Source organism: Globicephala melas, chromosome 7 (genome assembly GCF_963455315.2).
Source record: "Globicephala melas chromosome 7, mGloMel1.2, whole genome shotgun sequence".
NCBI lineage: Eukaryota > Metazoa > Chordata > Mammalia > Artiodactyla > Delphinidae > Globicephala > Globicephala melas.
Window position 1 is genome coordinate 13507573 of NC_083320.1, and position 24750 is coordinate 13532322.

Consider the following 24750-nt stretch of genomic DNA (forward strand, 5'->3'; position numbering starts at 1 on the left):
TGTTTTGTCACCCCTCCTCCACTGAGCCAGCCTAGTGACTTCACAACAACCCTCTTGAGATCCTTTGACTGTGTTCAACTCCCAGATGAGTTGACGCACTGCTGAATCCAGGCAAGATGTTACCATCTAGAAGTTAGGAGCTATGTCTTTGGAATTTTTTTTTTAGACCTTGTTCAAATCCCAATAGTATCAGTTACTATCTATGTGACCTTAGATAAGTTATCCAACTTCTTTAAGCCTCTGTTTCCTCATTTATAAAATGGAAGAGAATACCTGTATCACAAGGTTCTTAGGAGGATTAAATTGTGGAATAGAGAACATTCATCATAGATACTGGCCTATAATAAGTACCTAAAATCTAGTTTTAAATAATAGTAATATACATAAAATAATCCATGATAATAATGATATATAATCTACAATATAATCAATGAATTTATGATATCGCTTATAGGTAGAATCTAAAAAATACAACAAACTAGTGAATATGACAAAAAAAGAAGCAGATTCACATATATATAGAACAAACTAGTGATTACCAGTGGGGAGAGGGAAGGGGAGTGAGAGGCAATAGGGGTAGGGGATTAAGAGGTACAAACTATTATGTATAAAATAAACTATAAGAATATATTATACAACATAGGGAATATAGCCAATATTTTATAATAACTGTAAATAGAGTATAACCTTTACAAATTGTGAATCCCTATATTGTACACCTGTAACTTATATAATATTGTACATCAACTATACCTCAATTAAAATTTTTTTAAATCAGTGAATTTATCAATAACCATTCCAGCCATTTAGTCTATATCTAAAAGATAGTTTCTAGTACATTGTTAAAAATTTTTTAAATCACGTAAGATTTAAAGTCTGACTAAGAGTATGGTTTAACTATATTAATTTTCATTGCCTAGTTTGGCAGAAGGTTTTGCTGAAATATAAAAGATCAAATCGCGTATCATCTAATGGAAAGTGTAACGAAGAAGGCATATGTGGGTTTGCAATGCTGAAATATGATGATTCCCACTAATTTCTTCTGTGCTTTGAATACAGGGGTCTAGAGATGACCTCAGCACCAATGGAGGATTCCACACCCAGTCAGCTATGAAATATGCAAACTCTGTGGACACATCATTTTCTAAAGATGTTTTAAATTCCATAGCAGGTACTTCAAACCTTCCAGACAGTTGTGTTTAACTCTCACCCGTGTTTACGTTGTATATCACTGTGCTTTTTACCCACTCCATAATTCATTACACCTAATCTATGTGACAAAGTATACTGCATTTATATAGCTGAAGAGTCTTGTTACATATTTCTTTGCATGCCGTCCAGCAACTTCCTCTTCTACTTAGTGTTCATTTTTACTTGGATCGAGGAGCAGTCTTCTCCGATGTTATCAAATTGTTTCATTCTGGAGACAATCTTGAAGTTTTCATTGCATACGGCCTTTTAAAGTATAATAGCCCTTCAACTTCAAAGATTATTCTTAAGAACTATTTTGGAAATGTCATCTTAATTTCTTATAAACTGTCAAAAATTGAAAGCTTCTTCCTCCAAAGCATCATTAGGAACCTTTATTATTCATTTTAAAACAGAAATGTTCTTTCAAAAGCTTTTTAAGAAATCAAAGGAAAAAAGATTTATTTCTAGTTAAAAAGGTCTACATTTTCCTAAATCCTTAAGGCTGGCATGGCTGTTATAATCATATTTTAAAAGTTGCATATCTTTCATGGCAATTCCAGCAGACTCTATTATGTCAGCTTTTCACAATACTGCTACCACCTGAATGACCAGCATCTTTTTGGTTCATCATTTTAGCTTTCTGTGTTGTGTGCCCACGCATCTCATTACCGTCTGTGTGCTGTGGCTTGTGTTTACAGCATTTTCATCAATAGCTATTTCTACAGTAAACCATGCTGATTCCAGAGCTTCGTTAGCAAGTCTTGACTCCAACCCAAGTACCAATGAGAAGAGCAGTGAGAAGACTGAAAACTGTGAAAAGGTACGGCTTCCCTCCCAAACTTACTGAGCATATTACCAGTCAGCAATCTCCTATGCTTACTCAATCCTAATTGGTTCTTCATTCCTAGATCCCAAGACCCTTGTCTTTGATAGGCTCAACTCTTCGGTTTGACAAGTTAGATCAAGCAGAAACCAGGAGTCTTCTTATGTGCTTTCTTCACATTATGAAAACAATTTCAGAGGGTAAAGAGAGTTCTTTAAATTTAAATTTTAAAAAGAAGAAAAAAACTTGGAATTTCAAAGAGTCTCATACTACTCGGGGTTTCCTTTCAGAGACTCTGATTGCCTACTGGCAAAGAGCGCCCAGTCCAGAGGTGTCCGACTTCTTCAGCATCTTGGAGTAAGTTTTAGAGTTGATTACATAATGCTTTTTTCTAGAACCTTCAAAATACTTTAGTATACCATTTTTCATTCTAGGTACCATATGGTGAATGATCTATCAGTAATAATGCATAAACTATTTAAAGAAAACAATATTTTTCTTTTAATATACTTGGATGAACACTTTGTATAAATAAAAAGGCGTGAATAATTAGAATGTGACATTTTTTTCCTTTCTAGTGTTTGTCTTCAAAATTTCAGATACCTAGGAAAACGTAACATAATAAGGTAATAATTTTAAATTCCAAAAGGTTAGTCTGGTATTTTGAAAAAAATTATGACATATTATTAATGAATCAGGTTAGACTTAGAGATTTATGTTAGAAATCTTAAAATGCAAATAAGGATTTTAAGGTTGACCTCACATTAGACATAGAAGTTTGATGAATACCCTATAGCCGTAGTAGATCTAGGAACAGTTAAAGCTGTCCAGGGAAAAAGCACAAAACACATTTCTGAAAGGAAACCACATTTCATGTAACTTCTCAACTAATTTATCCATCTTTATATGAAAATAACTTGAAAGATACCTATTTAAGAAAATACTTCCAATAAACTAAAAAAAGCAATTAATCTAGAAAACTGTGCTGTCATCCTTTTCTCATGAGAGACAGCAGTGCCCCTGGCATCTTCCCTAAACCCGCAATTTCCCATTTCCATAAGAAAATGTGATTTTATTTTTCATAGCATGTGGAATATTTCATTGTTCAGTAATCACTTTGTCAGTTGCCTTTTTTTAATTCATATATCAATTACAAACACTGAGCTCATATTAAAACTTCAGTTTTCCTTGCAGAAAAATTGCTGCTGCGTTTAAATTCGTGCAGTCCACCCAAAACAATGGAACTCTCAAAGGATCTAATCCATCCTGCCAGACTTCTGGCCTCTTGCCGCAATGGTACTGTCACATTTGCTTGATATTTAAAATTATATTGTGAGTGTACGTGTGTGTGTGTGTGTGTGTGTGTATACATACATACATATATATATATATATATAGGCTGTGGATACACACATATGCACACACACATGTGCATGTGTGTGTGTGTGTCTGTGTATATATATATATCTCAAACCAAAAACAGATCTCAAGAAACTCTGTATGTTTCCCTGAAGAAACTTTGACGGTACATCCCTATCTGCCCCACTAGCTTGTGAAAACCTAGAAGCAAGGATTTGCCTTATTTATGTGCACCTAGCGTACAATGCCTTGTATAGGGTCAATGAGTATCTTAATTTAATTGAACCTGAAAAGACATAATTCCAATAAATGCCTATTGTAATGTTTGCTAATCTAGTGACAAAGTAAAATGTGAGGTCATATCTCCCCTTTCCTCTTAGTAGTAAGTGTAATAGTTTATCAGTATTCTTAGAGCTTAATGTGTTTTTTAAAGGGTCAAGGGCAATAGGAAGCATAGCTGGCCCCGTAAGCTCATTTTAGGTTTTTTAGTCATTAGAATAGTATATAAAGCCTACGGTCACCCTTCATTAACCTACCCTACAGGAAACATTTGCCCTAAAATCTTGCCTTAAAGCTCCTCTGGGTCTAGTAAATCAGAATTCTTTGCTAAAATTTTCTCCAGTTTGATTTATTCTCCCCAGGAGTATCATAATAATGTATAATATGAAAATGGCTATATTTTAGAAAGAGCTTTAGAAAGAAATATGAATGTAGTACATAGCTAATAAACCATAAAATAAATTTTGCCTGTTTATCCATGGGGACCCCTTGAAATGGCCCCTTATGAGAAAATAAATGGCAGTTGAGTAGAGGACTGTAAACAATTACTTTAATGACAGTCGTAGCCCACCTGAGGTCACTGCAGTTTTGGAGACGTCTGGTGGGTTAGACGTTAGGCCCCTCCCTAAACCATCTGGACAGGTCCTGGTCGTTCCCACGACTCCCCTCCCAGAAGCCATGGCTTTTCCTCCAGGAGTTACAGACTGAAGGAGACTCAAAACCTGGAAATAATCCAGTCCCAAAGGTCCAAGCCATACAGCCCCAAACCATACAGCCCCAAACCCATTATTCCTTGTAGCTACAGAAATGACCCAGACTCTCCTGGCTACTGAAAGCCAAGGTTAGATCTCTAGGGTCCCAATCCATCCAGAGCATTTGATTTAGCCAGAATCGAATAAGCCTTGAGAAGTAAGACAAAGAGAAAAAGTTGTTTCTTTTTCAGGCTTGACTCTTCAGTATCTCCTATTGCCTGCTTTCCTCAAAGAAATTTTCTATGACCTTGGCCATCAGATAGCTTAAATGAAAGCTTAAATGAAATGATAGCTTAAATGAAAGTCGGGAACAGGAAATATTCCTACTTCCTCATTCCCCCAGTTAGAAGTGCCAAGGGGCATTGAATAAGAGCCCTGGCCATTGTCCCTGCTCTGGGAAAGCAGCAGCCCAGAAGCGACCTCAGCTCTCTCCCCCACAAGGATCATATGTCAGCCCTGCTGTGGACCTGACACAAATGCAAAGACAAATCCTGTAAGAATTTCCGAATGCAAAGAAGTAGGAGACAAAGGGTTGTTTTAGACTAGATTTTACTTTTTTACATTTTACCTCCTAAAAATAATTGATACAATTGAGCTATATAATATTGTACTTTTTTAATGTCTACCACTATGCCTTTCTGATCAACCAATGACCACCTGAACATGCATGGAATCCCATGATTTCATTAAATAATAATGAATATGTTTGTGCAGAATTTAATTCAGCATCTATTATTTGTCTGTTATCCTTTAGTATCTGTTATCATTCTGAACCCTTTTTTGGCTTAAATAAAATTTGTCCAAACGTACTTTTAAAAGTTCCTCTCATCATGTCACCTATAATTAATATTTTTAATAAAAAGTCTCTATTCAAAAATTTTTTTAACATTTGACTCAGTCAAGAGAATTTGAATGAAAATTTGGTTATCATATCCCTATGACTTTAAGCATTTTTGTCATTTCATTTTCAGGATGCACACCACTTCCAGTCACGAAGGACAGAAGCAGCACAGATCACAAACTTTACCGATAATTCGAGGCAAAAATGCACTTTCTAACCCTAAACTCCTACAGATGTTAGACAATACCATGACCAGTAAGTATACCAGAAATAATAGCAACAAGATGGTTATCATTTTTCTCTAGATGTGTACAGGACATAAAATGCATTATGTTTCAAAAATGTAAGGAATGTTGCTGTGCCCCTGAGACCACTGCTTTTCAGGCTTGCTGTAGCCTGAGGAACATTTCTGGGAGGAGAGAATCAGCTGGAAGCATCTAAAAAAAAGTAGTGTCCTTATGAGGAGAAAGGGGAAAAGTAAAACTCTCAATACAGTATGCTCACTGTAGCTCCTCTGGAACCAGGTGACTTGGCATTGTGAGGGGTTAGGGTGGCCTCTCTCAACCAGATTATTGTCCACTCTTTGGGAAGAGGAGAAAGTTGGCCATGTCATAGAAGCAGCAAGTGTGCCATCTCGAATCCAGTGTTGCACACATTCCAGGTGTGAATGAGGAGAAAATGGGATCCAGTGTTTTTGTATCATGTAAGTGTTCCTGATTATGGACACGTGACCACAGTTAGCTGTTTGAAGGTATTTGCCTTAACCTATAAACACATTTAATCCCTTTCTGACGAGGCCATTAATGCAGATCATCTACTGAGACTCCACGTTTGGTCTGTTAATCTGAGACCATAAAACTTGACCCAGACTGATTATGGAGGAAATAGGACTCTACCAATGCCTGAATCAATGGAAAAGTAGTGAGAAATAATGGAGAACAGACTACTCTGGTCCTTTGGAAACTATAGCTGACAAATTAAAAGGGCACCCACACAGTCTTAATCAGTTCGAGCTGCTACAACACAATACCACAGACTATGTAGCTTAAACAACAAACATTTATTTCTCATAGTTTTAGAGGGTGAGAGATCCAAGATCAAGACGCCAGCAGATTTGATGTCTGGTAAGAACCATGTTTGCAGATGGCCAACTTCTTGCTGTGTCCTCACGTGACAGAGAGAGAGAGAGATGATCTCTCTGGTGTCTCTTTTTATAAGGGCACTAATCCCATTCATGAGAGCTCCATTCTCATAACCTAATTACCTCTCAAAGACTCCGCCATATTGTGGATAAGGGCTTTGACATATGAATTTGCGGGGACACAAACATTCAGTCTATAGCACCCACTAAAAACTCTGTCTCTGTTTTTGCTTCCGCTGATAAAGAGATTGAACAAATGAAAGCACTTTGATTTAATAAAATTACTCGTCAAAACACCAGTAAACATTGACTATGTTGTAATAGAAAAAAGTTCTTTATAGGGTACAAAGATTTGTTTCTGACATTGATGCATTTTCTACTTTATTTTGTAGGCAACTCCAATGAAATAGACATCGTGCACCATGTGGACACAGAGGCCAATATTGCTACAGAGGTTTGCCTGACTATTCTAGACCTGCTAGCCCTCTTCACTCAGGTCCACCAGGTGAGTGTGACTGTAACTTCTTCTGTAATATGATAAAATGAAAGGTGGAAAAGTCATGTGAAGTCAAGAATATGTTTTTAAGGTTTTTATGACATTTAATGAAATGTATTAACCTTACATAAATCAACCTAAGTGTGAGTGGAAAACATGTTAAAGAAGAGATTCAGAATTTATCAGAAGTTGGCGAATGCTCAATTGATATACACACAGACATATTTCCTTATTGTCCAATAATAGACAATCTCTCTTCCTTGTTTCTCTTGCTTTACTGTCAGGCAAGTTGGGCTGAGGGAGAATGTGACTCTACTTTTTCAGTATCAAAGGGAGAGACAAAGCACAGCTAGATACAACAGATAAACAGATACAACAGCTAGAGAAAACAGCATGATAATGTGGAGCATCTTTTTGTGTGCTTACTTACCATCTCTATATCTTTGGTGAAGTGATTCCACTACCTACCATTAGAATGGCTGCAGTTTAAAAACACTGACCATACCAAGTTTTGGCAACTTGGGGAAACTGGAACTCTCATTCACTGATGGTGGGAATACAAAATGATACAAACACCTTGAAAAAACGTATGCTGGAATGAAGGTTCAACATAATCTATCATGTGACCAGCCATTCCAATACTAGGAATTTACCCAGGAAAAATAAAAGCATTTGTTCACACAAAGCTTTGTACATCAATATTCACAGCTTTGTTTTTTAATAATTAAACACTGGAAACAACCCAAAAATACATCAACAAGTGAATGGATTTTTTAAAATAATGGTATTGAAACATATCCATACAATAGAATATAAACTATAAAATTTTATAAAATATGAACTATAGAAATTATATCAATTACACCTCAATGAAGTTATTAAAAACATTAGCTCAACCTAATGAGCTTTCAAATGTTAAGGGTTAAATTAGAAAAAGTTGGGTCGGTTGAATAGTCTGCACCAAACAGAATGATTATAGCAAGGAAGTCTTATTTTCAAGTAAAATGTCAGCATGGCAGTCGAAAAAACAAAATCCACATTTTAATTCTTTATTGCTCGATGGAAATGTCAATCAAATCTCATACATCTTACAGGCTGTATCAGTGCCTTTGAGGACCTGCCTGTCTGTGACCACATCTGCTACCTCTCTCCTGACCCTGCCCCACTAACCATGCTTAGGCTACTCTGCTCTTTTTTCTCTTTTTTTCTTTTTTTTTCTTTTTTCTCTGCTTGAACTAATAAGCTCCATTCCATCTCAAGTCCCTGGTACCAACTGGTTTTCCTTCCTTGGACAATCCTCCCAGATCTGCCCATGGCTGACTTTTTCAGCTCACATGTCAATTCATCCATTAGGGAGGTCTTAACCACACTATATAAAGTAATCTTATCTCCCAAAGCAACTACTTTCCATCATAGATTATTCTACTCTATTTTCTTATTTAGTAACTTTTTTCAATCACTGCTATATGTAAGTTTCATTGGGAACATAGAGCTTATTCAGCACTTTATTTCCACACCCAGAATTGTGCCTATCGCATAGTAGGACCAGAGTAGATATTTTTTGAAAGAATACAGGTGTCCTTTCACTCATCCTAAATAACTGCTGTGTTGAATTTCCAGAGACAACTCCAACAATCTGAATGTCAAAATTCAATGATGAAAAGGGTCTTTGATACCTACATGCTCTTTTTTCAAGTCAACCAATCAGCCACAGCCCTGAAGCACGTATTTGCCTCTTTGAGGCTATTTGTATGCAAGGTAAGGGTCCTCCAGGTTCCAAGAAAAGCTCAGTGAAGTGTTTATTGCTGACAATAAACACATATCAATCCTTACATCTCTCAGTATCGAGGGAAGAAAGTTTGTTTTCTTCTATTTGATTTATTTGGTTTTATTAGACGATTTATTTGGTTTTATTAAACTATTTGATTCACGGTCTCAAAATAAGTTCACAACCTTGGCAGCCTATCTGCTGGATATCAAAAGGGAGCAAAATTAGCACCTGGCCATCAATTCTTGGGGTTCTCGGTGTTTGTGGCAGAGAGTTAGGTAAAATATACACCATCAACTGTGATGTCCGTTCCTGCCAAGTCAAAGGTTCTGCATCAGATACAGGCGAGTCCACCTTTGAGGACCCTGGGGGTTTTACAGTGTTGGGTGAATAGAAACTTTTTCAGAGCTCTCATTCCACTGCTTTGGGTAGTCATCCGTTACTGATGCAAGGGATACTTACAACGTGGAGAATGATTATTTCTAGGAAAAAAAAAATACTAACATAGACTTCAGTAAATAAGATTATATCCTCTTCCACCTGCAAATGGGAGAAAAAGTCTAGGTTAAGAAGAAAAGAAAGAAAGATTTTATTCTAAGGGATTTTAAAATTTGAGAATGAACAGAGCAAAATGAAGGCATCTGCTCACTTCACCAGCACTTCTGTCTCCGCAGTTTCCTTCAGCGTTCTTCCAAGGGCCTGCCGACCTGTGTGGCTCATTCTGCTATGAAGTCCTAAAATGCTGCAACCACAGGTCACGGTCAACTCAGACGGAAGCGTCAGCACTTCTATACTTTTTTATGAGGAAGAATTTTGAATTTAACAAGCAAAAGTCAATTGTCCGGTCCCACTTACAAGTACGTGCTGCCAATTTCCATTAATGTTGTTGTTCAAACCACTCATTTGTTTCAGCATTGATAAAAGCCTACTGTTTCCAGGGCAACCACTTCCCAACTCTTCCATCAGATTCCTCCTTAAAGATGCCCATCACACTGAGTTCCGATTCATAGAAAGAGTGCAACTGGGCAGAAATCAGCAAAACCCATAACTCCACCTGTACTTTTCCTTTCTTCTGCCAGGGAATAGAATCATAGAATACACAACTCAGGGACCATGACTGTTTCTAGGATGCCAAATCCCACCAGATTCTGAGCACATTCATTGGGCCTACAGGGAGAAATTAATGATACATTCATCCAACTCAATGGATTTCTTGACAACTAGTATTTCGGAGTTACTTGCTTTTGAGGTTCCATTTTCCTTTTCTTTTTCAGCTTATCAAGGCCGTAAGCCAGTTAATAGCTGATGCTGGGATTGGAGGCTCTCGGTTTCAACATTCCCTTGCAATTACCAATAATTTTGCTAATGGAGACAAGCAAATGAAAGTAAGAAATGCTTTGTGGACTTTTTTAAAGAATTGGGAATAAACTAAACTGGATTCTTTTCGCGAGATACCAAAATCATAAAAAATACAAATTCTGTATTTTGTGTATTTACCCTTTGAGTACTTATATTGAGTCCGCTTGCATGAATGGATAATCAGTTCTTACACTTTCAGCATATACTCAGTTAAGTGGAATTTCCAAGATATGGGGTTGAATGATACTTAACAAGAAAACTGACCACAAGTATCAGATACCAAGAAATACAGTGTTTCTCTCATAATCTCATTCTTGGTCAAATTCATTTTATCTCTTTTAAAACTTTCTGGAGGGGCTTCCCTGGTGGCACAGTGGTTGGGAATCCGCCTGCCAATGCAGGGGACATGGGTTTGAGCCCTGGTCTAGGAAGATCCCACATGCCGCGGAGCCGCTAGGCCCGTGCGCCACAACTACTGAGCATCCACTCTAGAGCCCACGGGCCACAACTACTGAAGCCCATGCACCTAGAGCCCATGCTCTGCAACAAGAGAAGCCACCACAATGAGAAGCCTGTGCACCGCAACGAAGAGCAGCCCCCACTCACTGCAACCAGAGAAAGCCCGCACACGGCAACAAAGACCCAGCACAGCCAAAAATAAATAAATAAAATAAATAAATTAAAAAAAAAAAAAAAACCTTTCTGAAGACTTGTCCTTCAGTTATAATACTGAAAAGTTCAGGGATAGAGCCTGGTGTCAGGCATGGCTGAACCCAGGGATTAAAATAATGTTTTCAGATCCCCTTCCCCTACTGCCTCTAGTTTTACCTCTCTCTTTGTCTCTCAGTTCAGTTTTCTTCTTCCTTTACTTCATTTACAGGTAGGCTCTCCCCATGAGCTAACTCTCTCAGAAATTCTGAGGACAATGGTAGTATTCTATGGATGGGAAAAGCACCTTGCTCTATAGTGCCAATTAAAGTCCCAGGACTGAGTCTCGTTGATCCAACCTTGTTTCATATGCCCATCCCTAAGCCAATCACTGTGACCTGGAGTATAAAAGAATATGATTGATTGGCCAGGCCCATATCATGGGTCACCCCTGGTGCCTGGGAATGAAGTAGCCCCATTCAAATCATGTGAACTAGAGCCAGAGAGGATGCTAGAGGATGTCGGGATGCTATTACTAGAAGAATGTAGGCTAGGAGACAAAATGGAGTCCACTACAATTCATCTTCAAATGTGTACAGCCACAATCACAATACATAGAATTTGTCCATAAAGAATATACATATTTGTGAACAATATTTAGAATGCACTAGACTGTGATGCCAAGCCATAGCTAAAAGCATAACTTGAAGTGAGTTAATTTGTGAGTTCTAGACAGATAATGACCCAGGCTCTCTATTTTCCAAAGAACAGCAATTTCCCAGCAGAGGTGAAAGATCTGACTAAACGTATAAGGACTGTTTTAATGGCCACGGCTCAGATGAAGGAGCATGAGAAGGATCCCGAGATGCTGGTGGATCTCCAGTACAGCCTGGCAAACTCCTACGCAAGCACTCCCGAGCTACGGAGGACCTGGCTGGAAAGCATGGCCAAAATTCATGCGAGAAACGGAGACTTATCCGAGGTGATGAGCAAAGACTCAGTCATTCTTCATTAGGTGTCCTCTTGATCAGGATGATTGGGTTATCATTTACAACAGGAGTATAAAAAGTTATCATATTTCCCCACTAAAGTTGATATGACCTAATTATATGTTATGTGCATTACATTTGCATGTAGGATTCAAGGATGCCTAACTCCATGTAAATAATATCAAATACAAGCCAGTGTCTTGGGGGCCAGCTGTCGTTGTAGGATGTGTAATGGAGACCAAATGCTAAAAGCCTGAGGCTAAGGAGGATGGTTAGAAGGGTGTCTGGAAATTGAGTTATATAAGTTGGTGTTCTGTGTGTTAAAACTTCTTTCCTGGAATTGGAGTTGAATGGGGAAACTCACCATTGAGGTGAGTCAACTCAGGTTGGGGTAATCTGTCCTCCTGTGCAGCTAGCCTGAACTAGCGTTGGAAAGGTTAACACCCCTAAGAGCCATATGAGAAGAGGCCACTGTGTGATGGTTATAAATCAATAGGTAACTTTTTATCTTTTTTAACATCTTTATGGGAGTATAACTACTTTATAATGGTGTGTTAGTTTCTGCTTTATAACAAAGTGAATCAGTTATACATATACATATATCCCCATATCTCTTCCGTCTTGCATCTCCCTCCCTCCCACCCTCCCTATCCCACCTTTCTAGGTGGTCACAAAGCACAGAGCTGATCTCCCTGTGCTATGCGGCCGCTTCCTACTATCTGTTCTACATTTGGTAGTGTATATATGTCCATGCCACTCTCTCACTTTGTCCCATCTTATCCTTCCCCCTCCCCATATCCTCAAGTCCATTCTCTAGTAGGTCTGCCTCTTTATTCCCATCTTGCCCTTAGGTTCTTCATGACCAATTTTTTGTTTGTTTTTTAGATTCCATATATATGTGTTAGTATACGGTTTTTGTTTTTCTCTTTCTGACTTATTTCACTCTCTATGACAGACTCTAGGTCCCTCCACCTCACTACAAATAACTCAATTTCATTTCTTTTTATGGCTAATAGTCCATTGTATATATGTGCCATATCTTCTTTATCCATTCATCTGTTGATGGACACTTAGGTTGCTTCCATGTCCTGGCTATTGTAAATAGAGCTACAATGAACATTGTGGTACACGACTCTTTTTGAATTACAGTTTTCTGAGGGTATATGCCCAGTAGTGGGATTGCTGGGTCGTATGGTAGTTCTATTTTTAGTTTTTTAAGGAACCTCCATACTGTTCTCCATAGTGGCTGTATCAATTTACATTCCCACCAACAGTGCAAGAGGGTTCCCTTTCCTCCACACCCTCTCCAACATTTACTGTTTGTAGATTTTTTGATGGTGGCCATTCTGACCGATGTGAGATGATATCTCATTGTAATTTTGATTTGCATTTCTCTAATGATTAATGATGTTGAGCATTCTTTCATGTGTTTGTTGGCAATCTGTATATCTTCTTTGGAGAAATGTCTATTTAGGTCTTCTGCCCATTTGGGATTGGGTTGTTTGTTTTTTGGATATTGAGCTGCATGAGATGCTTGTAAATTTTGGAGATTAATCCTCTGTCAGTTGCTTCATTTGCAAATATTTTCTCCCATTCTGAGGGTTGTCTTTTCATCTTGTTTATGGTTTCCTTTGCTGTGCAGAAGTTTTTAAGTTTCCTTAGGTCCCATTTGTTTATTTTTGTTTTTATTTCCATTTCTCTAGTAAGTGGATCAAAAAGGATCTTGCTGTGATTTATGTCATAGAGTGTTCTGCCTATGTTTTCCTCTAAGAGTTTGATAGTGTCTGGCCTTACATTTAGGTCTTTAATCCATTTTGAGTTTATTTTTGTGTATGGTGTTAGGGAGTGTTCTAATTTCATTCTTTTACATGAAGCTGTCCAGTTTTCCCAGCACCACTTATTGAAGAGGCTGTCTTTTCTCCAGTGTATATTCTTGCCTCCTTTATCAAAGATAAGGTGACCATATGTGTGTGGGTTTTTCTCTGGGCTTTGTATCCTGTTCCATTGATCTATATTTCTGTTTTTGTGCCAGTACCATATTGTCTTGATGACTATAGCTTTGTAGTATAGTCTGAAGTCCAGGAGCCTGATTCCTCAAGCTCCGTTTTTCTTTCTCAAGATTGCTTTGGCTATTCAGGGTCTTTTGTGTTTCCATACAAATTGTGAAATTTTTTGTTCTAGTTCTGTGAAAAATGCCAGCGGTAGTTTGATAGGAATTGCATTGAGTCTGTAGATTGCTTTGGGTTGTATACTCATTTTCACAATGTTGATTCTTCCAATCCAAGAACATGGTATATCTCTCCATCTATTTGTATCACCTTTAATTTCTTTCATCAGTGTCTTATAATTTTCTGCATACAGGTCTTTTGTCTCCTTAGGTAGGTTTATTCCTTGATATTTTATTCTTTTGGTTGCAGTGGTTAATGGGAGTATTTTCTCAATTTCACTTTCAGATTTTTCATCATTAGTGTATAGGAATGCAAGAGATTTCTGTGCATTAATTTTGTATCCTGATACTTTACCAAATTCATTGATTAGCTCTAGTAGTTTTCTGATAGCATCTTTAGGATTCTCTATGTATAGTATCATGTCATCTGCAAACAGTGACAGCTTTACTTCTTCTTTTCCGATTTGGATTCCTTTTATTTCCTTTTCTTCTCTGATTGCTGTGGCTAAAAATTCCAAAACTATGTTGAATAATAGTAGTAAGAGTGGGCAACCTTGTCTTGTTCCTGATCTTAGTGGAAATGCTTTCAGTTTTTCCCCCTTGAGGACAATGTTGGCTGTGGGTTTGTCATATATGGCCTTTATTATGTTGAGGTAAGTTCCCTCTATGCCTACTTTCTGGAGGGTTTTTTATCATAAATGGGTGTTGAATTTTGGCAAAAGCTTTCTCTGCATCTGTTGAGATGATCGTATGGTTTTTCTCCATCAATTTGTTAATATGGTGTATCACAATAGGTAACTTTTTAATGTCTGTTTAAACACTGGGAGGATTTATGTGCAGCAATTCACAGCGCCCAAGTGGCTTCCGGACACCAAGTGGGGAAGTTCTGCTTTACTGTATTCCCAGGATTGTGCCCTCTTTGGGAAGAGATGAATTTGTGTAGGAAAACTGAAGTCCTTCTAAATACATGTGAAGGACTCTGGGATGGAAGTAGATCTGACCAGAGGCCTCACTTGGTAGCAGTTTGGTGAGGACAAAAATGAGCAGCTCCAGTTCCCTTGGACTGCCCTGAAAATGGAGGAGTTTCTCCATAAAACTTCAAAAGGCAAAGTTGAAGTCATTTGAACTCTTCAACAGGTCAGGGTCTACTCTGTGTTCAGCAGTGTTCGAGGGCTTTGCAGGAGATTTTACAGAACAAAAAAATGTCGCTCAAATAATCTGGCTGAGGAAAGCACACGTGATACATTAGGTCACACTATTTTATCAAGTGCCGCCTTGTGCGGCTACCATTTTAAAGGCAATAGAAATTCTAAGGGGGACATTACTGGAAGTAGAAAAATGTAAGAAGACGGCTTATTTTTACTTCCAGTTTATATCCAGGTGCTATTTAGAGAGAGAGGGGAGACATAGATATTAAGGAAAGAAGATAATTCTATGGGATTCAGGCCAGCTCATTCACCCACCTGAAAACTACATCAAGAAAAACAAACCAAAAAAATTCCCAAATAGACATTTTATTCTTGATGGTGAACTTTTTGGAAATCTAATTGATTCTTATTTCCGGTTCTACCATGAAAAGGATTTCTCTACATATTCTGACTTGGAATACTGACTCAACTTGGATTAGTCCTAATAAGATAGATAGTAAAATCTATAGTATTAGATAAATGGTAAAATCTTCCTCTCAAACTGTTTTCTTTTTTCTTACAGGCTGCTATGTGTTACATTCATATAGCTGCCCTCATCGCGGAATACCTAAAAAGAAGGGGTAAGACAACATTGTGAGGGGAGAAAGTGCAGAAATCAACATGTTGAAACCTAACTTAAAATTTATTTATTAATTTTAAGTTTTATTAATCTTGATGTTTTATTAAGCAATGTTAATTTTCACAGATATTTCTAATTATGCTGTACTTTTAACTCTCTCTTCCATGCCATTATCATGTTTATTTTATGTACAACCAGGCTAACTGGTCCGCTTCTTAGTTCCAAATGAGAAAGCTTCATTGGTTAACATAAGCTTGAATTAACATAAACATGTGACAATGTCCTAACCTCATCTTGCACTGCCATAGGTTACTGGAAAATGGAAAAGATTTGCACACCATCCTTGCTCCCGGAGGATATCCACCCCCGTGATAGCAACCTATTACTAACAACTCCCAGTGGAGGAAGTGAGTGATCTAACTGGGCTCCTTTATTCCCAGGGAATGGTGCCGAGAAAACCAAGTCACTGCTTCAGTTTTGTTCCAGAGAAACTCTTAAACGTATTCCTAGAAGCAAAAACTGTCTCAGATCTACATAACTTACTCCGTAAAAACCCGAAGTTTCTACCATTCAGAAATTCCATGCATCCAAACTTTTATGAAGTTTAGAGACCTAACGAGTTCTCAGCAAACAGAACCGCATCTTATCCAATATTATGGCCATGTTTTACTACCAATTTGCATAGTAGTCTGTCTTCAGGATTTTATTCTGAAATGGATGAATTGTTTAAAATTGCAAGAGAAATCTATTCAGCTGTTGAAATATAATACAACTGTTTATTCAAAATAAGGAGTGCAGAAAGAGACATAAATATAGTGTATATACAGGACTACACTTATAACCAACAGGCTCCATTTCCTTTTTGTAAAGCATACACTGATTCTCACAATTTATAAGATATAATAATTTACAGTATGGTTTTCCTTCAATTAAAAATATTCCATCTTTAACATTTGATAGAGATTTTCTAACAATAACTAAAGAATTACTCTTTGTTTAAAAAAATTTGTCAATATAACCTTGCAAAAGTTTGTTCAAACCCAGAGTTTATGAATCACAGTCTATTTCACATCACTATCTTAACTTTCAAAATGCAGTGGAAAACTCACTGTATGAACAACAGAAACAGATCTTTAGATGTTAAGATGAACGTACCTAAACAAAAGGGAAAAGGACTTCATTTACAATATTTTGGAAACATAATTGGTCCCTTATTCTTTTAAATATGTATTTATTTCCTGAAGAGTTTCAGTGGATTTTGCAAATAAGATATTTGAACCAAATGACCAGACTGAATTCTGAGACAGTGAGCTCACTTGTTAGAGGGCCCTGGAGAAGGGACCAGACCTGGCTTTATGACTCACGTCCACCATAAAAGTCAGGGATCTTCTGGCTCAGTTTCACGCTTCCTACTTAGCCTTATTTTTATAGGCAAGTCATGAAAACCATCATTGTTGTATTTAACATGCCCTTCCTCCCCATCTAATTTTTTTCATAATCAGATCCCATACAGTTTTATAAAAACTGTTTTATATTCTAACTGAAACAAAATTGGAGAAACCAGATAAAGCTAGGTGTCAGTTTGAGAAGTTGTGGAAACTTATAGCCCAAAATGTTGTGTGAATCTTTAATATTCAAAAAAATCTAAATACGTTTAAACCAGTGGTGATATTGGAATAACATACCCATTGAGAAACATATATACAGTTGAGCCTTGGACAACGAGGCAGTTAGGGGCGGTGACCCTGCCAGTTGAAAAACCCACATGTAACTTTACAGTCGGCCCTCCGTATCCACATCCACGGATTCGACCAAACACAGACTGTGCAGTGCTGCATGCATACTTATTGAAAAAAATCTGCGTGTGAGTGGACTCCTGTAGTTCAAACCATGTTGTTTAAGGGTCAACTGTATTTGTTTTGTAAACTTTGAATGAAGGAAGGTGATTATTTATGATGCATTAGCAGATATTTGTATTCATTGGCACATATCTGAAGCTCATTGGCATATATTTGAAGTCCTCAATGTACTTGTAGGTATGATGTTTCTGAGTCAAAGAAGTAAACTGTTCCTCACTACAATGCACACATGATAAGAATGCAGTCGAACCTCCGTATCCGGGGGTTCCAGATCTGCAGATTCAACCAGCCGCTCCATCAGTGAGGACCCATAGATGTGGAGGACCAATTGTACTATGCCATTTTATATAAAGAACTTGAGCATTTGTAGAATTTGATATCTGATATCTGTGGAGGTCCTGGAATCAATCCCTTGCGGATACTGAGGGATGACTGTATAGGTGAATTGAGGTGACTCCAGAAAACATGACTTCCTCAGTTGTACTAACATTCATCATCATCCCACAGAAGTATGTCATGACTTTTCCTGCTCCAGTCAATGCTCATATAGTTAATGTGTTTAATTACCAAAGAAAAATATTAATAAGAAGTAGGAAAGTAGAATTTTTAATGCAAGGATTCAATTGCAATCTTTATTATCGTCATTTCTAGCATGTTTGGGGGTGATAAGTTAGTTACATAGCCAATGATCTGATTATTAAAAATGGAAATATCTATAAAAGTATTAACTGTAACTTAAAAAGCACTTGCCCCTGGGCAGCCACTGCACCAAGCTGTGTACTGGCCATATCTCCATTAGTTGCCAATAAGGAGTCTGAGTTAGGTGCTGTTATCACCTCATGTTTACAGGTGAGAAAACCTAAGGAAGTTAAGCAACCTGCCGCAGACTCCCTTGTTAGCTTGTGATGGGGCTGAAGTTCGAGGGCTGGTCTATCACTCCAGACTGTGCTCTTAACCTCTGATACTCCCCAACGTTCTGATCTGATCCCTTGTTTAGCACATTACCCATTATCAACTGTTTTCATATGCATCCGCAGAGCCAGATCTTTTTTAAGCTTGGTGGCCGAGAGGCTAAGAAAATTTGAGAAGTTTTCTAGATAATGCAAAAGAGTGAAAGTTAGTAAGTATTGAGTATTGTCTTTACAATGCACTGATGATACCAGGTGTTTTCTCAAATACTAATACTCTGAATCCTTTCAACATCCTTTGAGATAGATATCAATGTCTGTGGTTTAACAAATGAGGGATACAGACTCCAAGAGGTTAATTAAACCAGAACATTGGAGCTATATCAATCTGCAAGCCTGTGCTCTGTCCATAATCCCATGCCAGCTCGTTATAGAAAACAGGTCACCTGAAAATGATAAAAAAAAATTATAAAAAGGGGAAGATTGGTTGCCTAGAAGAGAGTATTTATCAACAGTCATAATCTAACCGTCTCGTTGAGTGTGTGAGCTTTATAACCACCACATGTCACATCATGAAGAAAGGCACTGTCTAATCCAAGCAGGATTTGTCTCAAATAATGATACATTTTGCTTTGTTCTCTCAAGGCATGTTCTCTATGGGCTGGCCAGCTTTCCTGAGCATTACACCAAATATTAAAGAAGAAGGGGCAATGAAAGAAGATTCAGGAATGCAAGACACACCATACAATGAGGTTAGACCAAAATGATTGAGTGTACAGTTATTGAGTGAAAAGATGCATTGAATTGTAACATTAAGCTAAATAGGGGGGAGAAAATCTTATTCAGAAATCAAATAAAGTTATTCTATAACATGACTTAGGCAAAATAAAATGCAGGCTAAAATTAAACTAAGATTAATAGATATCAGATTCCATTGATAAAGCATAATTTTCAATTAAAATTTAAACTAAATTTTACTTCTCTAAGATAGAGCCAAATATATACGATCAGCTCTTCTACAAAATATAAAGTCTGTAGTCCTTTGGTAAATGTGGTAAGGGACGCTGAAAATTCGTTGAGCTGGTCACAACTTTATTTAATGCATTAGAAAATGTATTAACAAATAGACTTGAGCAGAAAATCACACTAGTTTCTGCAGAAAACCTTCTGGTATGCAAACCACGGTTATTTTTCAAAAGAAGCTCTCTACCTGGAATGACTTAGCAATAATTCAGGTGAAGAAAATAGAGCTCCCCTCCTCAAGTAAATAAAATATCTCATAAGCTAATTTTTTATTCATAATATTACATAGACTTAAAAGAGGATACAGAAAAAAATCTGGGGTAGATTTTAATGAAATTTTACATATGGCTGTACACTAATGTACATTGAAACTAAATAGTAAATGCAATTATGTATTTATATGAACTATTTCAAATAATGTTTAAAATCTTTTCTTAAAAGACACTGAAAACATTCCAGCAATATTATCCACTTGCTTTAGAGAGTATATAATTTGATTCCGTTGAACATTTATTAAACTACTAGTATATGGGAGGCATTGAGACAAAGATAAGTAAAGCAAATGTATTTGGGGAGACAAAGATAATAAGGCATAATCCCAGCTCTTAAAGAGTTTAGAATCTTGTGAAAGACAAACTTCCTTCAGGGTGGGGAGTAACCAGTCTAAGACCCAGTAACTATAAATCTAGGCGTCATATATAGCTGCAATTAAAAGGGGAACAATTTTTTACATGAAAGTGATTGGAATGCAGATGAATGGGGCATAAATAAAAACTCTGCAGACTTTTGCACTGTCTTGACATTTGATGGGACTTGAAGGTGTCAAATAAGAAAATAAGGTTCTTATAGGAGCAGCAGCAACTTCAAAGGCAAAAGTGTGGGAATTGTATTCTAAGAATGGTGTGGTACAGTCTGGTGTAGCCAAAGTGTAAAGTCAATGCCAAGGTGCTGAAAGAGAGTGGCACTGAAAAGGAGGTCGGTGCCTGATTCTCGAGCTCCTTCAATGTCATGCTAGAGAGTTTGGACAGCAGTTCATAGCCACTGGAGTGCCTCCAAAGGTTTAGGGCAGTGGCAAGCTCATGGTCAGGTTTATGTTTTAGAAACAAAGATTACTGGGGAGTAACACATAGGACCAATAGGACCAATTGGCGAGGGAAAACATTAGCTTGAAGGCTACTCCAGGGATCTGGGAATGAAGAAACGGGGGTTTGATCTAAGCCAGTGACTGTAGGAATGGAAAAAAAAAAACAGACAGATCTGAATACTTGTTATAGATTTAAATTAGCAAGTTTGAGGCACTAATAAGGAAAGAGAAGACTGCAAGAAGACACCACCATCCCTCCCAGGATGGATGTAACTGCCAATTGCAAAGATAGGGAATGCAGAAATCCCACTATGAAAAAAATTGACCCTTCAACAGTTTTGAAAGCAAGTTTCAGGGATGAGCCACCATCTTCACTGTGTAAAGTCTCATTTCCGTTTGCGGAACTGCAGAATATCCTGGTGGAGCAGCTGTACCTGTGTGTGGAGTTCCTGTGGAAGTCTGAGAGATATGAGCTCATCGCTGATGTCAACAAACCCATCATTGCGGTCTTTGAGAAGCAGAGAGACTTCAAAGTAGGTGTTCTAAACCCAGGAGTTAGTTCAAATATCCTTCATTACATTGGAGAATTACTTACAACTTCCAAAAGTAGAAACTCCCTAGTTTTGATGTCAGCATCCTCTTCACGAAACCCTTCACTTCTGGTTTCAGAAATTATCAGATCTCTACTACGACATTCATCGGTCGTATCTGAAAGTTGCAGAGGTGGTGAATTCAGAGAAGCGGCTCTTCGGTCGCTACTATCGTGTGGCATTTTATGGGCAGGTAAGTTTCCTACAAGCAGCATGGCCTCTAAGTTCTGTTAAGTGGTTGACTGATGTTCTTCATTCTCTACAAGACATCTAACTACATGTGCCAACAGATTGAGGGGGTGGAGGTGGAGGTGGGGATGTGTCTAGGTATATTTGAGTGTTTCTCTGAGTGTGAGGGTCTATATGTTTGGCCAAAGGAACATGCTAAATTAAGAAAAAAATGAGCGGAGACCTCCACGGGTCTTAATACAGATTGAGGTAAAACAGTGATTTCGAACTTCTTGGAGAAAGAGGGTACTTCCTCAACACCCTCCTCCTCCAGTTCCCCCCAAAATGTCTAATTAGAGGTTTGCATCATATTTGAAAATGAGATTTAAATGAATATATTTTGGGCAATGAAATCCATAATATTCCAGGAAATAAAGAATTCCTAGGGGCTCTACCATATCAAAGCCGTGAACTTTTGACTTTAAAATCATGCATTTTCTTTTCTCCTGCTTTCAAACCATCACTGCTTCTAAGCAGAGCATAATCTGGTTCTTTTGTTTCTTATATTGCAGGTCAATATAATGTCAAAGTGATCTTTCTCAGCTTACTGCATAAACAATGAACAAGACTGAAAATATTAGCAAGCCATAGCATTGTCTTAAAAGCAAAGCGCACTTAGATATTAATTCGGAATGTCTCTGAGTAGTGCTTTAGGTGGGATAAACCCAGACACCATCCAGGCAGGCTTATAACACTAGTATATTTCAGCAGCCATATTTCAGACTGTTATTTTCACGGAGAATCAGTCCATTCTTCTATTTTCACAGTGGTAATGACCCTCAGCCCTCTCGTTTCCTTTTTTTTCTCCCCTCACGTAAGGCACAGTTTCACATGGCTTCTTGTTCTCCTCAGAATCTTTTAAGGCTGCAAACAAACGTGTCAAGTCCAGCATGGTCATTCTAGATCACTTCCCACTTAAGTCTTTTGGAAAATATATATTGAAGTCTTTTGGAAAATATATATTGTCCTCTAATCACCAAAGGCAGCTTAAAAACTAATGTCTGAATTAATAAAGACAGCTGCTCTCTCCCTGGAAAGGAAAATGTCACTGGGCAGCCACTTACCGTAAACAAACGAATCCAAGCCAGGTTTCCCCCACTGCACAGGAGCATCAGGACTGTGGAGACAGTCTACGAAAAGAAGCTAAATTTACTCATTTGGGGGTTCCCTGGAAAAGAATCTGACCTATCTGAAGTGATAGTGTATATGGGGGAGATAGAAATGTGAGAATCTGCAGGAGAGGAGGAGAGAGAAAAGGAAATGCTATCTTGCAAATCAGCGATAAACAGAAAATAAATGACTCTTGACCTCAGGGAAACATTAGCAAGAATAATGGCAGAACACCTCATCAGGAAGGGAATGTGGGAGCTGAGGGATTGTAAGGGAAAGGCAAGGGTTTCCTGGGAATGGCCACAGGCTAACTGAGCAGCATGGATGTAGCTCACAGGACGTACGTTCAGCAAACCTAGATTTGAGTTTACAACGCTTCAGGCGATCTTTCTAATGAAAAAGTGATGAATTGCCATTAAGAGTCTGGTCATGAAAAGCAGATTGCCTACCTGATGGTTTCTCCAACCAACATCTAAGATACTGGTTGCTAAACAGGTGGAAACGAAACGATCATGCTCTTTTCCAATGAGATTTTAATGCAGATGTTTACTCTTTTCTTCTTTTGGTCTTGATTGTTCCAGGCTGTGGTAAGTTCTCTCTCTCTCCACTTGCATGCTCTAATAAGCCTCACACTTCCCTCCCTATGTTTTTACTGAACCTTAACTTTTTTGTGCAAATGAACGTTTGAGATAGGTGAGATAATCCTGTTTCCATTCATTTTGGAGTCATCCTGCATTTCTGGGACTAAATTGTGTTTATTCCATTTATCTGAATTACAAAAATGTATCCTTTATTTTTCATATATAATATCTTTCTGTACAAAGGTCGATGTAGTCTGAAAACCTACACACACACACACACACACACTCACACACACACACACAGATAAATATGGGCACACATATTTGAAATATATGGATAGCAGGCTCAGTATTGGAATTTGCCTGCTCAGTTCAGGCCACCAGAGTTGCAGCTGATTAAGAAGAGCATGGTGGGCAAAATCTCAAAAGTTATAATGGTGGCCATTGGTGGGCACCTTCCCAGGGTCCTGCAAGGACCCTGCCCTTTTCCAAATGAGTATCGTGGAGAAACAGGGCTCTCTCTGTTTGGTGGTGAGCTCTGAGCATTCTCGAAAATGATGGTATTAGTTCCCAACATAAATGATGAACAGTGAATTAAACCTTTACCCTGTGAATCACGTTAAGTCTCCTGAGATGCAAAAAGAAGCCGTGTAAGAATTTTAGAGGATGAGCTGAGGGGCAATAACATGCCAAGACCTAGAGCTCTGTGACACAGAATTTTCTCTGTGTTATTCTGAACCATATGAAATTGCCCATAATCAACCTTTTTTTTTACTTACAAAGATGGCAACTTCATGTGGTTCCATGTAATTATTGCTGAGTAAGCTGGAAAAGCAAATTCCTTCAATATCCACACATTGTCCACAGTCAGCTCTGCTTCTCTGACCAATACATACTTTTTTGTAATTCTTTAAAATCCCTTTCCCCCATCCATACTATATCAGTATTTTCTACCTTCATTTGTAAATTTGGGGTCACGTGTCCTTAACTCACCTACTAAAAGAATACTTGGAAACCCCTCTATTAAATAGAATGGGGGAGGTGGTGGGCAATGGGGAAGGATGGGGGAGAGCTACTTTCAAATGTCCTAACTTTGTTCTTTTTGCAGATTCCTCAATAAAGTGTGCTGACTGTGCACCTGACTTTTTGTTTTTAATGCTGCCAGTATTCTCAATTGTCTTTTATTTAAAAGTCCAACCTGACCTTAAAAGGCAAAGTGCCTTGTTAAATCTGCAGACCTGAGGACATGCCTAAGCATGGTACTCTGTAAACTCAAACCCCAGCTGCCTTTGAACAAGGAGAACTAATGGAGGTCATTCTGATAAACAGTCATTTAGAGCCTGTCATCATTGTTCAAATGATATTCAACTACCTGTCCCAAGACACCAAACGGAGAGGGTGAACTGCTGTATTCAATGGGAGCAGACGGCGCACATCACTTTATATTTGATGATAAAGAAATAGCAAATAGATTTGCACATCCCCCCAAATGTGTGCAGAATGAAGGTTTCTGAGAAAATCTTGACTATTTCATTAGCATAACCTCCATGGTCAGAAATGATTTCTTTTTACGATGGTACCTTATGTCCTTGTAAAATTCACCTATTAATCCAAATTGATGTCTCACAATCATATTCCGAAGATTGTGGGAATATAACATGCAGTCGGCTCTTTGCCTCCACAAAGGCCTTTGTGTAAATATTTTAGTGTCCCCCGTGGGCTAGTACTTTCACTTTATAGTACTGACTAGAGTAGTTAATATTATGTCTGCAATGAGCCAGACCCTG

At 38.0% G+C, this 24750-nt stretch overlaps 1 protein-coding gene across 13 annotated transcripts in view; it reads left to right on the plus strand.

Annotated features, from left to right (window-relative positions):
• DOCK10 (dedicator of cytokinesis 10) overlaps positions 1-24750 on the plus strand; it is a 279856-nt gene that overhangs the window by 240011 nt on the left and 15095 nt on the right. For 5 of the 13 annotated variants that reach the window (XM_030833224.2, XM_060301780.1, XM_060301777.1 and 2 more), the window contains exons 34-50: positions 1060-1171; positions 1890-2011; positions 2100-2214; positions 2305-2371; positions 2593-2640; positions 3197-3310; positions 5376-5500; positions 6779-6891; positions 8503-8640; positions 9325-9507; positions 9925-10035; positions 11424-11639; positions 15524-15581; positions 15889-15987; positions 18993-19099; positions 20865-20987; positions 21124-21237. In XM_030833224.2, coding sequence (XP_030689084.2) covers positions 1060-1171; positions 1890-2011; positions 2100-2214; positions 2305-2371; positions 2593-2640; positions 3197-3310; positions 5376-5500; positions 6779-6891; positions 8503-8640; positions 9325-9507; positions 9925-10035; positions 11424-11639; positions 15524-15581; positions 15889-15987; positions 18993-19099; positions 20865-20987; positions 21124-21237 — 1965 coding nt within the window. The remainder of the gene's footprint in view (positions 1-1059; positions 1172-1889; positions 2012-2099; positions 2215-2304; positions 2372-2592; positions 2641-3196; positions 3311-5375; positions 5501-6778; positions 6892-8502; positions 8641-9324; positions 9508-9924; positions 10036-11423; positions 11640-15523; positions 15582-15888; positions 15988-18992; positions 19100-20864; positions 20988-21123; positions 21238-24750) is intronic. The other 8 variants (XM_030833310.2, XM_030832898.2, XM_030832975.3 and 5 more) reach the window with 4 other exon arrangements.